This window comes from Vombatus ursinus, unplaced genomic scaffold (assembly GCF_900497805.2).
Source record: "Vombatus ursinus unplaced genomic scaffold, bare-nosed wombat genome assembly UNPS02014786.1, whole genome shotgun sequence".
Classification (NCBI taxonomy): domain Eukaryota; kingdom Metazoa; phylum Chordata; class Mammalia; order Diprotodontia; family Vombatidae; genus Vombatus; species Vombatus ursinus.
The window spans coordinates 10,103,647-10,120,194 of record NW_020954564.1 but is presented as its reverse complement, the minus strand read 5'-3'; the positions used below and the strand labels follow the sequence as shown (position 1 = coordinate 10,120,194).

Below are 16,548 nucleotides of genomic sequence, written 5' to 3'. Positions count from 1 at the left end.
GGTTAAAGCAGAAGACATAGAAAAAAGCAGTACTTCAGGAAAAGCTATTTATAAATGTCGCAGGCACACCTAAATTAGTGTCCCAGCAGAGTAACTAAAGCATGTGTACCTCTACTTTGGACAAAGTTGACACAATAAATTAAAAGGGTGTATTCTAATCAAGCATTCCTTCCAGCATAGAATTCTAATAACCTGACTTCCTTCAGCAAATGAAAGGTTGGCCCACACATTCTGTGCTCCCCACTTGTCATTAGTAAGATCCAGGTGATACTTGGGCCCCATTGTCCAATTACTGCAAATCAGGCCCCATTGTTAAAGAGTTATGATAAGAGCAGGGTATGAATGTGCCTATACTTGGGGAGAAAATTATATATGCTAGGAAAAATGAAAAAGTTTAAAAATCCAGCTTTACTTGTATTTAACAACCTGGTACTCTTACTTTTGGTCTATAGTCAGATGGTCACATATCCCATGTGGTATCTTGAGTGAACAGTGAAGATTCCATAAATTGGAGGGATTGTAACCATAGTACACTCATTGATTCATTGTCAGCACATCAGATTATATTGTGGCATCAAAAAAAAGTATTAAATCAAGATTTTAAAAAACAATGAAGCATATTTAATCAGATTATTCTCACCAAAAATTCTTTTAACCATAATATTTTGAAGGAGAGCAAAATTAGTAAATGAAATAGCATTTAAAATATTGTTTATGACATCTTTATCCCATTTTTTAAAAATGATACTTTTGTATATATTTTGCAAAAAAATGTTAGCACAGTAGTGCATGTACATAATTTATATAAAATACATATATATTGAGGAGTTGTGAACAAAATGTATTTTCTACTGATAGGAGTTCAAAAAAATTTAGAGCATACTGATATCATTATTCTCTTTCTCCTAGGTGAGGGACATAGTCTAAACAAACCTACAACAATGTAGAATCGGAAAAGGGGGTGGGGTTGGGGGTGGAGGAAAGAAGGTTGGATGTAAATAGTGGCATCAATCATCTTGAAGCAGAAAGAGAGTTAGAGTTGCCAGCATAGGAAACTATGTTGATCTTGGCTGTCCTGCTTATGATCTCTATGACCTTGAAAAAGTTCTTTCCCTCTCTTAGAGTCTCAGTTTCTTCACGTGTAAAAAGAGGAGCTTAAATTAGACAGTCTCAAGGGACCACTTCTAGCTCTGAACTCCTAGGAGCCCACTTAAAATGGAAACCCAGAAACCTTTAATCGTGTGTTGTCCCAGCCCGTATTATAGGAATAGTAAAATACAATTTCATCATTGTTAAATTGCTGCTGATCTTTTTTTTTCTTTAGGAAAAAAAATGCCAACTTTAAAAAAAATACTGTCTCTACATCACACTCATTTCTGGCTACAATTGCCTTCATCCCTACGATGAAAACTTGCTTGTAACAAAAACAGTTAAAGCAAAACTAAGACAGGGACACCACGTCCGATAGTGCAGAAAACCTTCTGCTTTCTTACTCTGCGTTTGATGCAAAAAGAGAGATTCCTGCCATTGATTCATATTGAGGACATGGGTAAAGAGCCTTCTCCAAGACTGGGAGGTTTAGGGTTCCAGCAGAGTGAACACAATCATTATAACCCCGTTCTTTTTGTTGTTGTTCAGTTATTTCATTCATGTCGACTCTTTATGATCCCATTTGGGATTTTCTTGGCAAAGATACTAGAGTGATTTACCATTTCCTTCCCCAGCTCATTTTACAGGTGAGGAAACTGAGGCACACAGGGTGAAGGGACTTGCCCAGAATCATACAGCTAGTAAGTTTCTGAGGTCAGATTTGAACTCAGGTCATCCTTACTCCAGACCCAGCTTTCTATCCATGATTTCTTCTTTCTTTTCAAAACATTCTCAGTTCAGAATGCCAGAAGGATGAATTTGAGGATGCTCCCATTCTCTGCCTGATATATGCTGAGAGGAAAACACTTTGTAAACCTGGAAAGATTGTAGAAAAATGGGCTATCACTATCATTATCACTTTTCAGTATAACAGAGTGTATGCGAGTATAACATTTTTCAGTATAACAGTGTATAGCAGGTAGGGCAAGCTTTTATTTCTGTTTCACAGATAAGGAATTGAGACAAAGATCTGATTGAATTCCTTGCTCTTATGATTTGGTCCAGAACTGGGTCTAAAACCTAGGTTTCCTGTCCCTCTAGTGCAAAACTAGAATCTTTCATAGTCACCCATGCCCAGTCCGGCATGGTGGCACCATCTTTCATTTTGGGGAGAGTTTAACCTCTTCTTTCCTTATAGCTGCTGTCTCAGAGGGCCAGGCCTTTGGGTCAGTAAGAGCTACAGTGCTATAGGGTTCTCAGTGTGGTTTCCTCACCATAGGTGAGAGGCCAGTCAGTTACTCCACATCCTTATTTAGCAAGCTGATGTACAAACCATATTTTGTCCCCATCCTTGCTCCCTGCTTCATGGAGGATCTCATTCTCTTGGTATGTAGACCAAACAGGACTGTACACTAAACAGAGGCAGACCCACCATAACTGACAAGTATGAGGAGCCTTTTTTTTTTTAACTTGTTAACTCTGCTGAGTTCAGTTCTGGTTAAATTGATGGCATTGTGGAAAAGAAGATCTGGGTTCAAATCCTAGTTGTGCTACGTTGTGACCTTGGGCAAGTCATTTATTTTTTAGTCAATGCTTTTGAGTTTCTTTTATTGAAGCCTCATTTTTTGCACCTCTGTCATTTCCTGATAACATCCCCACCACTGAACTCTTCTTGTAGCAAATTAAAAGAGTTAAGCAAAGTTAGCTGATCAGCCTTACTTGGTCTGACAATGTATGCTATGTTCTGCACCTGTGGTACTCTACCCTTTACTAAGAGGATGAAAATGTATTTCACTATCTATTCTCTGAGACCAATGTTGAGCCTTTGGGCAAATTATTTTACCTCCATCAGCCTCAGTTTACTTATCTTTAAATAAAGGGGTTGAAATAGAAGTAACTGACATAGATTTTGTGCTTGATGTACTCCGTCTTATTGGATACATATAAAAATCATAAAGTAGGTATTCTTTAAGTAATACTATTCACATTTTACTCATGAGGAAACTGCAGGCTCAGAAAGGTTGAGATTTACTCATGGTAACACAGCTAGTTAATTCCAAGACAGGATTTGATGTAAGAGGCTCCTCATACTTGTAAATCCAAAGAGCTTGTGATTTAAAATCCGACTTTCTCAAACTGGTATCATTTTACTTAGTTGGCTAAAAATCTGAACCTTCCTCTCTTGTGACTAAGACACTTAGGATCAGGACATTTAGAGCTGTCAAGGAAGATCCTTCCAAGTCTAACTTCATTTTACATTTGAGGAAACTGAGGTCCAGAAAAATGAAGTGGCTTGCCTAAGGTCGTACTGCTAGTAAGTAATAGAGCTAGGGTTCAAATCCAGTGTTCAATCCCAGTCCTTACTTTATTGCCCCTTCATGGTATGCACTTATTTGAAGAATCTCTGTGCTGGTCAGTTTTTGTTTTTTCATTTATTGGAAACTCCCCTTTGGTCAACATTGCTTCCCTTCCCACAAGGCCTTTCCCCACCCTCACTACAACTTGTTAGGCCTTTCCCCTTCCTGATTTACTTTGTATATAGTTTGTTTACTGTATTTACTTACTTATAATCTGCTAATTTTCATTCAGTAGAGTGAAAGATCTTTGTGGGCAAGGAAGGTTTTGTTTTTAATCACTGTGTCTCCAGTACTTAGCACTTAGCACTGTGCTTGGTCCGTAATAGATGCTTAGTTAATGCTTTTTGATGCTGGGTGACTTTCCAAGTTAATAATCTCTTCTCTTCCTACAGGTCTGAAGAGAATATCAATAGCAATACCAATGTTCAGAAGAGATGGTGGCTGTCCAACTGGTTTAACAATAGGTGAGGACGTCTGTGATAGGTGAGGTGTTTTGTTACATGAGCTTATGATTCCCAGATCCCACACACTTAAATGGTCATCAGTTGACTTTTTGAATAGTCCTCTTTTCCTTGCCTGTCAAAACATGGCTGGGAATATTACAACAGGAAATTATGACACATCAGCTTTCATCAGTCCACTACTATTTCAGAATGTGTGTCATCAACCCCTTGTAGGAACAGCCAACACTGTGGCTTCAACTCACTCCAGTGTGTGGAAGTTACAAGGAAACAGATTTCCTGTCATTCAGAGAAGGGGCTTGCTATTACTTGGAATGGCCGACAACCCAATGAGCTGCCCCTGAAGGGAGTGAGCTCCCTGTCACTGGATATGCTCAGGGAGAACATAGATGGCCATCTGTCATGCATATTCTGTAGGAGATTCCTTCTTTGAATGGAAGTCTGGATTGAGCAGTGTCTGAGGTCAATTTCCAACTCTGATTCTAGGGATTTAGTCTTACGAAGGACTATGCAGTTCAGAGAATCACTGGAGTGCTCAGTTGGGAGAACATGACAGCACCAGTCAATAAGCATTTTAACCATACTGATCACCTCATTTAATGGGTGCTTTGAAACAGGCAGCCTGATAATAGTGTTGCTTTCAAAGACAGGATCACTTTGGTGGGTTCCGGTGATTGCTTCTGGTTGGGTGACTGGTGAAGCACTCTACACTCTCAATGGTCCAGTCAACTCTAAGAAATTAAGTTGCAAAATGGTTGATGATTTGCCTTGTCATAGGGACTTCCCTCACCTACAGTGAGGAAAAATTTTGATCAAAAGAAGAGAGAAAGGAAAGAGAGAAAAAGAAAGAAAGGATGGAGGGACACAGTAGGTGTATCCTAAGCCTTTTATTCAAAGATAAATCTCCAGAATGGAGCTCAGGGGCAGAACACCTACATAAGCTGATTTTCTTTACCTCTGTCTAACAAGTCTTTGATCTAACATGTACTTAATCATTTTGAGTTATATCCACTGTTTCCAGACTCATTGTCTTTTTCTCTCTGTTTACACTCAGGAGCCGGGATTATCATATCGAAGAACCCCAGCTCTCAGATTGGTTTAATCCCAAGTAAGAGATAAACCTCTACTCCCTGGAAAGTTAATACTTGACATGGCTTAGTGTCAGGTCAAAGGTGTTCTGTGGCCAGCTGTCAGTAGCCTGGGGAAGATTCCAGATGGAGGGGAAGGGAACAACTCTTTGTTTCTAAGCATGAGCTCTGAGTTAGAAACCCAAATTCCAATTATGAGCTCAGTGCTTGAAAGACAGCTGACAATTCCTAAGTTGAGTGGGCAGTCATGGAATGTCAGTACCGGATGGGATTTGAGTGTTTAACTAGTTCAACCCACTTACTTATAGATACCCAAAGCAGGGAATGGGCTTATTCCAGGTCTTATAACTGCCCTTGCTGGAAGCCCTTGAAGAAGCCTTCAAGTGGAATCTGAATGACCACTTTGTCAAGAGACACTGGCGTGGTGATTTTTTCTTTTGGCGAGGCAATTGGGGTTAAGTGACTTGTCCAGGGCCACACAGCTAGTGAATATCATGTGTTTGAGCTCAGGTTTGAACTCAGGTCCTCCTGACTCCAAGGCTGGAGCTCTATCCACTGTACCACCCAGCTGACCCTGTAGTGGTGATTCTTGCTTGTGCTCAATTTAGGACTCTGTCTTATGAGTTCTTGTGCAACCCTTAGATTTAGTGTCTCTGTGTGTAACAATAACAGTTTTAAAACCCAGACTTCAGGTCTCTTGAATTCTACTCCAGGGCTCTTTCTGTGGTCTCAGCCTCAATGACCTTCAGATTTTCTTCTAAGACTCTATGATACTATGACTTGGTGAAGATTAGGTGCATGGTGTCATGGAGTGGTAGAAAGAATAATGGATTTGGATTCAGAAAACCTGGGTTTGATTCCTACTGATTCTATTTACTCCCTGTTGACCTTGGACAAGTCACTTTCTGGGCCTCACTTTCCTCTTCTTTAAAATGGATGGGTGTGAACTAGACATCCTCTACAATCCATTCCAGCTCTAAATCAATGATCTTATGATCCCAGAAGTTGGCATACTCAGCCCTACCTCTTACATTCCTGTTAAACTGAAGGATTCATGGGAATCTGTGCCTAGGTAAAATGTAGGTATTAATCCCTTTCTTTAACCACCATATAGCTTGGAAGGCACCAAAACAAAGTAAAGCTGATGTTTTCCAATGGCAGGCCTGACCTGAGTCATAGATAAGGGAGAAGGTAAAAAGAGAGTGGGCAGAGAGAAAAGAGAGAGTAATACAGTGCCACCAGTAACTTCCTCTGTTGCCTAAACCTCTGCCCTATGAGCTATTCCCCCAGCAATCTAAGATCCTAATCTATAAGATTTCTTTGCAGTTGGGCCTCAGGGAGTAGAACCCCGAATCAAATTTAATGATCTGTTAGCTGGAAGGAGACTTAGAAGTCTAATATCCTCATTTTCCAAATAAGGAAACAAATTCAGAGAGCTGGAGTGACATACCCAGGGTCAATGTGATACTAAGTGTAATCTGAGTTTTGGACCCAGATCTCCTGATTCCAAGTCCAATACTCTTTCTACTCCATGGATTCACATAAGCACAGTAACTAGCTTTGCTAACAGTGGCTACTGTTTTAGTAAAAGAAAGTTTGATCTATTTACTTTCCCCTCCAAACAGACAACGCCCTGATGTTCTGACATTGACAAATTGGTTTGCTCCGGTCATATGGGAGGGGACTTACCGTAGAAAGATCCTGGAAGACTATTATACCAAGCAAAAGATCACAGTGGGATTAACAGTATTTGCTATCGGAAGGTAGGTACCAATAGTAACCCTTCTTCATGTCCACTTTTTCATATGAAAAATTGTTATGGGCTATTAAAAGAGAAGTGATGGACTCAGGGTGCAAAATAAGATGTGTATTTTTTATACATGGCAAACATGGGATTCATATTTCTTGTGGGTTTTCATTTTTGTTTTATTTTTCATTTGTAATTTCCTGTCATGGCAACTTGTCCATTGAGCAAAATGAGTAACAAAACAGAAAGATCATTAGACAGGGTTTAGAGATTTGGGTCAGCTGTACCATTAATTCTATATAACCTGGGTGGATTGCCTCCCCATCTTTGAGGGGGATGGACTATATGTTTTTATAGTTCCCTTCCGGGTCTAATGTTCTATTATTCTAAAGACCCTACTCATGGTCTGTTTGAGATATCATCAAAAGAAAATTGTAGCTTATAGCCCATCAATACATTCTTTCCCTCTGTTTTTTCTCCCAGAAATCTCCTGAAGAGGCCTTCCTCTAGCTCCCTTGACCTTCTATGGGTGCCAAGGCAGCACTCAGACCTTCTATGTCATCTCTCATCTTTATGACATTCGACCCTCCTCCTTTTCTGGTCCTATATCTCATTGATAATATCTATTGCTCTGCTTTGTGAGCAGAATCTGTCATTGTTAATATGCTGCAACCTATTCTCATTCACCATGCAGCTCTCCATTGCTTTTTTTTTTTTGATTGCTTGGAGATTGTGATACTTCCATGATTTTCAGTCATACAGTATCACTGGAAGAAGACCAGTGTTAAAAAGATGGGTTTTGCAGCAAGGAAGGAACTTGAGAGGGTTAAAAACATTACACAATTTCTCACTGGCAATTTTGTCTTCCCTTCTCCTCTCGTACAATCCTGGGCCCCACTTGCAGTTCATCTGCTATGTCAGTCTAAGATATAACTACTGATGGACCAGCTCCATAGGCTTGCAATCAAATTGTCAAATGCTGGACAACAAGTATTCGTTATCCACTTAGCTTTCCCTGTATAGAATATTAGGGCAAACTCTTAAATGATTATGGTTATAATTTTAGGAGGCTCTGTGTTGTCCTGGGGCTTGATGCAATCAAATCATTGTTATCCACAAATAGAAGGATCTGGAGAACCTCACCATCTAAACAGAGCCTGCTTTTCATTTTGATGATGTGCTGGACATCATCCATGACAGTGACTAACAGCTTATATTTCCCTTTTTTATGTCTTGCATGATAACAGATATCACAGGAGCATCAATGTCATATCAAGGTCATCCTCATGAGAGTGGCTAACAACTTTGAGAATATATCTCCTTGCTTTATCCCTTGTATGATATTTTAAAAAATCACAAGAGCATCAACTTTATTTCTGCTGTTGTATATATGAAGGATATTATACAATCTGAACATAGGAATAGGAGATATTTTATTAGAGGAGAACATTTAAGGCTGCATCTTAACTTACAGAATCAGGGCGGCCTAGTAGAGAATGGGAAAAACACCAAGTTTAGAGTCAGAGGACCTGAATTTGAATTCCAGCTCTGCCGTTTCCTAGCAGTGTGTTCTCGGGCATTTCACGGAAGACCTTGCCTTTCATTTTCTTTACCAGAAATTAAATTGGATTAGATAATATCTAAGATCTTTTCCACTTCTGTCCTTTATCACTGCCTGTTATCAAATACTTTCTTATAGTTAACAGACATAATTATAACTTCCAATGGTGCCAATTCAAATATATGAGACCACTTTATGGGATTCATTATTTACACTCATCAAGACCTGGCTATGAAAACCTGCCTTTTCCCTTCTCATATTCAAATCAAGGATACCTTCAATATATGTATAAATTAATCTCCCCAAAATCTTTTAGAAATAAGAAAGTGGGCATATGAGTTAATAGTTACTGGTATTCTGACCATTGCCTTTTTTATAGTAATAACATCTGTGATTTTAAAAATAATTTGCTGTCTTCTCATCTTTCTAAAATCTTGAGAATTGACCATTTAAGTGACCTCAGAATTATGTTGTCACCAACAATGGACTTCCTCTATTTATAGGCAGTCTGATCTTGATTTTCTTCCAATTTTTGTTTTCTTTGGTGCCATTTTTACTTTCTCATTCCACACACTGGGGACTGTGAAGTTAATAAGAGTCCAAATTTTGTGGTTCAGACTCAGTCAGTCACTGGGACTGTATACTCACATTCTTGCATGGTATAACCTGCCAGAGCCTGTGTTCTTTTGGCATAGTCTTTGGAAACTCAGCATCATCTCCACACCACAATGAGACAGTGGAATAGAACTTTTTGTGTACATCTGAGGACAGAATCCAAAGACCTTGGGGAGAATCTATTAGTAAACATTTACTAAGCATTTGCTGAGTGCCAGAAACTATGCTAAGCTCTGGGGATCCAAAGAAAAAAGTAAAAATGGTCCCTTCCCTTAAGGAACTTACAGTCGAATGGGGACAACAACATGCGCATAAACAGGTGCACACAAGATATGTACAGAGGAAACAAAAAGGAACTTTAGAGTGGGAGGCTGATGGGATGGTGGGAGAAAGGTGGTGACCAGAAAAGGCTTCCCAAAGAATGTGGTGTTAGAAATGAGTCTTGGAGGAAATCAGAATTTTTAAGAGGTAGAAGTGAGAAGGGGAGAACTTTCCAGGCACAGTCAGTACAAAAGCCTGGAGATTAAAGATGAATGAAGCATAGTGTGAAAGGAACAGTAAATAGGTCAGAATGGATAGAACATGCAGTGTGTGTGAAATATAGTAATGTTAAAAGACTAGAAAGGGTCCAGGTTGTGAAGATCTTCAAATGCCAAAAAAAGCAAATTTTTTAAAAAATAAAACATTTTCATATTAGTCATTTTGTGCAAGAAAACTCAAGAAAAAAAGAGAAAGAGAGATGACATCAGTTCTTTCTCCCTAGGCAGATAGCATTTTTCATCATGAGTCTTTTGGGGTTATCTTGGATCATTGTATTGCTGAGAATAGCTAAGTCATTCACAGTTGTTCGTCATACAATATTGCTGTTACTGTGTACAATGTTCCCCTGGTTCTGCTCACTTCACTTTGTATCAATTCATGTAAGTCTCTCCAGGTTTTTCTGAAATCATTCTACTTGTCATTTCTTATAGCACAATAATATTTTATTACATTCATATACTACAACTTGTTCAGCCATTCCCCAATTGATGAACATCCCCTCAATTTCCAATTCTTAGTCATCACAAAAAGAGCTGCTATAAATATTTTTTGTAAAAATTGATTCTTTTTTAAAAAATCCCGTTGGGATACAAACCTAGCAGTGATATTGCTGGATCAAAGAATATGCACAGTTTTTTGGCCCTTTGGGCATAGTCAAAAGAAATAATTTTTTAAAATTCAATTTTATTATATTTTCACATCCAAAGTCTCCCCCTTCCATCTCCCTCTCTATTTCCTGCCTTGAGAAAGTAAAAAAGACAAAACTTACTACAAATAGGTAGAGTTAAGCAGAACAAATGACCACATTAAGCATTTTTTTAAAAAAAGAACAACCTGTAAACCTCAATATGTACTCTGAATTTGCCCTTCTCTATCGGGGGTGGGTAACATCTTTCATGAGTACTCTGGAACTGTGGTCAATCATTGTGTTATGTATTTCAAAGTTGTTTGTCTTTACTATTGTTGTTATTTTATAAATTGTTCTCCTAGTTCTACTTAGTCCTGGTTCTACTCACTTCACTTGGCATCAGTTCATACCAGTCTTTGCAGGTTTTTCTGAAACCATCCGTTTTATTATTTCTTACAGCACAATAGATTTAGGTCTAGGAAAAGGAGACTGAGAAGGAAAAGTCAGACAGGGGTCAATCAAGAGAAATTATCCAGAAAGATAATAAAATATGACATAATATTATGTCAGTGCTGCCAAGAGGTCAAGAAGGATGAGAACTGAACTTTGGAGAATGAATAGTATCCCATCATATTCATATTGAAACTTCTGACAGAGATAATTCTGAAAATAAGACAAATTAGATAAAGTTCCCCATGGTGGGGAAAAAGTGTGTGTGTGTGTGTGTGTGTGTGTGTGTGTGTGTGTGTTTTAAGTTTTGGCTTCAGAATTTTCAAAAATTTTTCATCTGTATTATTAGAACAGTGTGGTTTACCCTAGTTATGCAAACGACACTGAAGTTTCTTACTGCTAAGTGACTTCTCTGTGGTCTCTGATGTGGTCAAAATTATGACTCGTCCCTGCACTGCTTCCCTCATTTGCCTCAGCTCCAATTCTTTGCTAACACAAAAACTTAAATCCAATTCACTTGCATGTCATGGCATCACCTCCCTTAAGTCATGGTCCTCTTCAAGAATGAAGGACAAACAGCAACACAAAAATAGCTGCTGTATTTATATTTTATTTATTTCTGGTTTGTATTTATGAGACCTTTTCCTTTCTGTTTTATCTCTTTGGACAAAGTTGATATTTGAACCAGGAGGTAATGGAGGCTATTGGCGTTTATTGAGTAGGAGAACAATGATCAGGTCTGTGCTTTAGGAAGACATTTTGACAGCAATGTGAAGGTTGGATTGGAATGAGACCTGAAACAGTGAGACCAATTAAGAGGCTATTATTGTAATTGTCCAAATGGCAGGTGACAAAGGCCCAAATGAGGATAGTGGATATGTAAATTTAGAGGAAGATATGTGAGAGATGGTGTAAAGAAAGAAGTGACAAAATTGAACAACTGATTGAGTATGTGGTATGCGAGGATTTGAGGATGACACTGGGGTTGTCTGAGAGGATGATTCCCTTAACCATTATAATTGTAAGAAAGTTTGGAAGAGGGGAAATTTTGAGTAGAAAGATAATGAATTCTGTTTTGGACCTATGGGAACATCCAGTTTGAAAGGTCTAATAGACAGCTGGTGATATAGGACTGGAGTCAGGAGACAGACTAGGGGTGGATATAGGGATCTGGGAATCATCTGTATAGAGATATTAATTGAACCTATGGGAACTGGTGAGTTCATCCAAGAACTTCATATAGCTAGAGAAGAGAAGAAGACTCAGGACCTACCTTTGGAAGACACTCAAATTTAGTGGGCATGAACTAGATTTTCTAGGAAAGAGACCGGGAAAGAAGAATGAGATGGGGACAATCAAGAGGGACTATCCAGAAAGAGATTATCAACTACGTCAGCTAAGGTTGAGAAGGATGAAGATTGAGAAAAGACCATTAGATTCAGCAAGTAAGAGATCACTGGTGACTTTGGACAATGAAACTTCATTTCAGTGATGAGGTTCAAAGCCATATTGCAGAGAGGCTAGGGGAGGGTTAGTGGTGAAGGTAAAGCACTGAATGTCTATGGCTTTTTAAAAGAATTTTAACTGAGAAGGGGAAGAAAGGTATATAAAGCTATCGATAGGGTCTAGTGAGAGTTTTTGTTTGTTTTCCGGAGACAGAGGTTTTGATGTGTTTATAGGCCTCCAGGAAGAAGCTAGTAGATAATCAGAGAATTAAGATTAGAGAGAGTAGGGATGATGGAGGGAGGAGGGAGGTGCTTCTCTGGTGGAAAAGACCAGAGGGCATATAATCATAGATATGTATAGAAGGGCAACTTCCTCATCAGAGACCAGAATGAGGGAAAATGATAATGTCTGCTATGTGAGACAAGTAGGAGAGGAGGGAGGGAATTCATAGTAAATAGTCTCAGGTTTATTTGTTTGTTTGGATTTTTTTTTTTTTGGTGAAGTTTATGTCTAGGTCCTCAGCTGAGAGAGTCAGGGAAGGGCATGCAAAGGAGGCTTTCAGTGAGAAGAATCAGTTAAGAACAAGTCAATAAAAGTATCTCTCTGCTTCAAGGAGAGCCCAGTTGAAATTAGATAAAAAATTTTTGTGAACTCAATCATCAGTTTTTGTAACTTCTTCAAGCTTTGTTCAGCTACACAGAAGCACAAACCTAGGCAGATGGGAGAAATGATCCAAAGTGGAGCTATAGTTTTGGCTCCATTTTAGGCTGCAGATTTGTCATTTAGTTAAACTGTAGCCTCGTTTTGTATCAGCACATGAGTAGGAGCTGAGGCAGATGAGGGAAGCTATCCAGGGTGGAGTCATAATTTTGATCCCATCAGAGACCACAGATAAATCACTTAGCTGTAAGAGACTTAAGTGTCATTTGCATAAGTAGGGTAAACCACACTCTTGTAATAATAGAGATGAAAAAATTTCTGGAAATTCTGAAACCAAAACTTAAAACACACACACACACACACACACACACACACACACACACACACACACACACACACACTTTTTCCCTGCCACGGGGAATTTTGTCTAATCTGTCTTATTTTCTGAATTATCTCTATCAGAAGTTTTTGCATCAGTCTTTTTTTCTTAAGTTTCTTTGTGAACTTCTGAGGCACCAGGTTTGTTCACAATGAGACAAATTTCTCCATTCTTTTATTTGTGTATTTCAGAATGTTTTAGTAGAAAAAATCTTGGATTTAGAGTCTCAAGATCTGAGTTCAGGTTTCAACTCTGATGCTTACCAGCCATGGCACCATGATCAGTCAAGTCACTTAGTTATTCTAAGCCTCAGTTTCTTCATCTTTGAAATGAAGGGGGTTGGATAAAATCTGAGGTCCCTTTCAGCTCTAAATCCTGTGTTCTTTGAATTGGATGACCACTTAGAAGGAGTCTATTTGACATCTACCATTTGGTAGATTTTTTTTTAAATCAATATAGTTCACATGTTGTGGATTATGTAGGAATTTGAATGAATTAGGCAAGAAGGAAGAAAAGTTGAAAGCCATGTTACAAAAAGGCCTCAGGGGTATTATTCCATGGTAAGGATCTGCCACAGGCCCCCAGGTGGATATTCAGAATGAAGAATGAGTTCAGAAGTAAGCAGTGTTGGTATGGCTCATATCCCAGGAGCAAAGCAGGATTTCAGTTCCCATTTCTAGCACAATCTGGAACTTTTGCAAGAATAACCCAGGCAGGAATCCCAGACCAAAGGTGTCCTCCAGTTCTGTTGGTCTGAACCAGAGGGCATCCCTGATAGGGGCTGAGCCCAGCAGCAGTCTACTATTACTCAGACCCAAACCCAGGTTGGAAACTTGCAGAGCATAGATCATGGGGCAATTATCAGACTTTAACCTGGATACCACTGAATGCTTGCAGGTCCCCAGCCATAGGATGGGATCCTGAGGTAACACAAAACTCAGTACCCCAAGAAAGCAGCAACAGTGATCAGTCCAGACCTTCCCTCCAGAAATGGGCAGCACTTAGCCTTAGCATCAAGTCCAAAGTCAGGAAGTAGACTAGAAGAATAAGCATACAAAAAGAATCCCATCGGGGACAGGTAGGTGGCACAGTGGATAGAGTAACAGCCCTGGAGTCAGGAGGACCTGAGTTCAAATCCAGCCTCAGACACTTGACACTTACTAGCTGTGTGACCCTGGGCAAGTCACTTAACCCCATTGCCAAACCTCCGTCCCCGCCAAAAAAAAAGAATCCCATCATGAAAAAGCTATTATGATGAGAGTGATTCTCAAGATACAAACTAAGAAGAAGAAAATGACTCCACAACCTCTATAAGCAAATTCTCAAAGTAAAACATAGTTGGGGCACAGATTCAGCTAGAATTCCTGGAAGAGATGAAGCAAGAGGTTGTTTTTTTTAAAAGAGTTAAAATGTTTTTATCAATGTAAGAGCTCTAAAGGAAAAAAATGGAAAATAAATATGAGCTATGGAAGAAAGAATTGGAAAGGGAATCAACATCTTGGTACAAGGGGTACAAAACTTGTCCAAGCAGCAAACTCCTTGGAAATTAGTATGAAATAAATAGAAGCCAATGACTCCATGAGATAACAAGAAATATTAAAACAAAGTTTGAAGAATGGGGAAAAAAGTAGAAGAAAATATAATGTGCTTCATAGCAAAAATTACTGATCTGGAAAACAGATTGAGAAGAAAGAATTTAAGCATTGTTTGACCTATTTGAATGTTGTAACCAAAAAAAGAGCTTAGACATCATATTTAAGAATCGTCAAAGAAACCCCTCTAGATCTCTTAGAACCAGAGGACAAAGTAGAAATAGAAAGAATCCATTGGTCACCTTCTGAAAGAAACCTCAAAAGTAAAACTTTCCAGGAGCACGATTCTCAAAATCCAGAGCTTCCAGGCCAAAGGAAAAATAGTGCTAACAGCTGAGAAGAAAGAATTCAAGTATTGAGGAACCATAGTCAGGATCGCACATGATTCAATAGCCATCTACATAAAAGGAGTGGAGAGATCAGAATATAATTACAGAAGGCAGACGATATAAGCTTACAGCCAAGAATAACTTATCCAGTAAAACTGAGTATAATGCTACTAAGGGTTTGGGGGGAGGGGAGAAAATGGATCTTTAATGAAATAAAGGACTTTGAAGCATTCCCTATTAAAAGACCAGAGCTGCATAGAAACTTGAAAGTGCAAACCCAGGAGTTAGAGAAGCATAAAAAGGTAAGCATAAATAAACAATTATAAGGGATTAAACAAGGATATTCATATATAGGAAGATGATACATGTGTCACCATTGAACCCCATCATTATCTGCGGTTAATTAAGGATTCCAGTCAGTAGAATGGCCAACCAAGATTCAAGAGGACTAGTGATAAAACATACTGCCTTCCCCCAGACAAGAAAGCGAAGGACTTAGAGTGTAGAATAATGCACACATATACAAACGTGTGTACATGTATGTATATATATACATTTGCATGTATATACGTGTGTGTATGTTTTGAAATATGGGCAATGAAGAAATTTGTTTTGTTTGGATGTCTATACATGTTTATAACAGAATCTTGTTTTCTTTGTTATCAGTTGTGGGGTGGGGATGGTGGGACGGAAAAAAGAGGAAAAGGCAATTTTTGCTGATTGAAAAAAATAGGATAATTTTTCAGAAGGTGTCTCCAAACATTATGTCCTAAATATACCATGTCTTTTAAAATCCAATGGCAGTGGGATCATCAGTTGCCCTTGACTTTTGGTCATATGAACTAAATGACAATGCAGTTCTTCCTGTTTATTTGTAAAGTCTTTCATTTTGCTTTGTTTTGTACTTATAGATTAGAAACACATTTAGATTCTTAAAAACTGGATTTTACTGGGTCCTTTAGCACATAAGTCATGCCTGACAAGTATAGCACCTGAATCAGATCTAAGAGATCCTCGGAGAGTAACTACAGTTGAACTCAGAAGAAATGATTAAAGACAGGCAGCTGTGGTCTAGTGAGGTTGAAGTTGAGGTTTGGGTTTGAATTTTGGCTTTGTGACCATGAACCAAAGCCATGACCCTTCTAAACCTTAGCTTCTTCCTCTGCGAAAATAGGGAATAATAATATTTGTGCTTACTTCTTCACACAGCTGGGGTGAAGACACTCCTTGGTAAGGCTCTCCATAAATGTGAGCTGTTGTTATTCCTTTAAGATCATCAACAATATTTCTGGAAGTGCTTGGTTTTTATTAAGCCCGCAGAGGACATTCTCTGACTACAGAGTTTGTTCTTTGAATTCTTTTCTCCTCCTCACTCCTTTTTTGAGGACAACAGGAATGAACACTTTTCACATTTTATAACTTAGGATCTTAGAATTTGACAGTGGAAGGGATCTAAGAGGTGACCTAGTCTAAGTCCTTTATTTATGAGGAAACTGAGGCCCAGAGATGGGAAATTATTTGCCTAAGATTACACAGGAAATAAGTAAGCAGAGCTGATATTTGAATTCAGATTCTTTGATTCAGAATTCAGTGTTCTTGTGTCATA

At 38.7% G+C, this 16,548-nt stretch overlaps 1 protein-coding gene across 6 annotated transcripts in view; it reads left to right on the top strand.

Moving 5' to 3' along the window:
• LOC114047054 (N-acetyllactosaminide alpha-1,3-galactosyltransferase-like) overlaps positions 1-16,548 on the top strand; it is a 124,490-nt gene that overhangs the window by 80,242 nt on the left and 27,700 nt on the right. For all 6 annotated transcript variants that reach the window (XM_027867738.1, XM_027867737.1, XM_027867739.1 and 3 more), the window contains 3 exons: positions 3,839-3,910; positions 4,962-5,015; positions 6,621-6,758. In XM_027867738.1, coding sequence (XP_027723539.1) covers positions 3,839-3,910; positions 4,962-5,015; positions 6,621-6,758 — 264 coding nt within the window. The remainder of the gene's footprint in view (positions 1-3,838; positions 3,911-4,961; positions 5,016-6,620; positions 6,759-16,548) is intronic.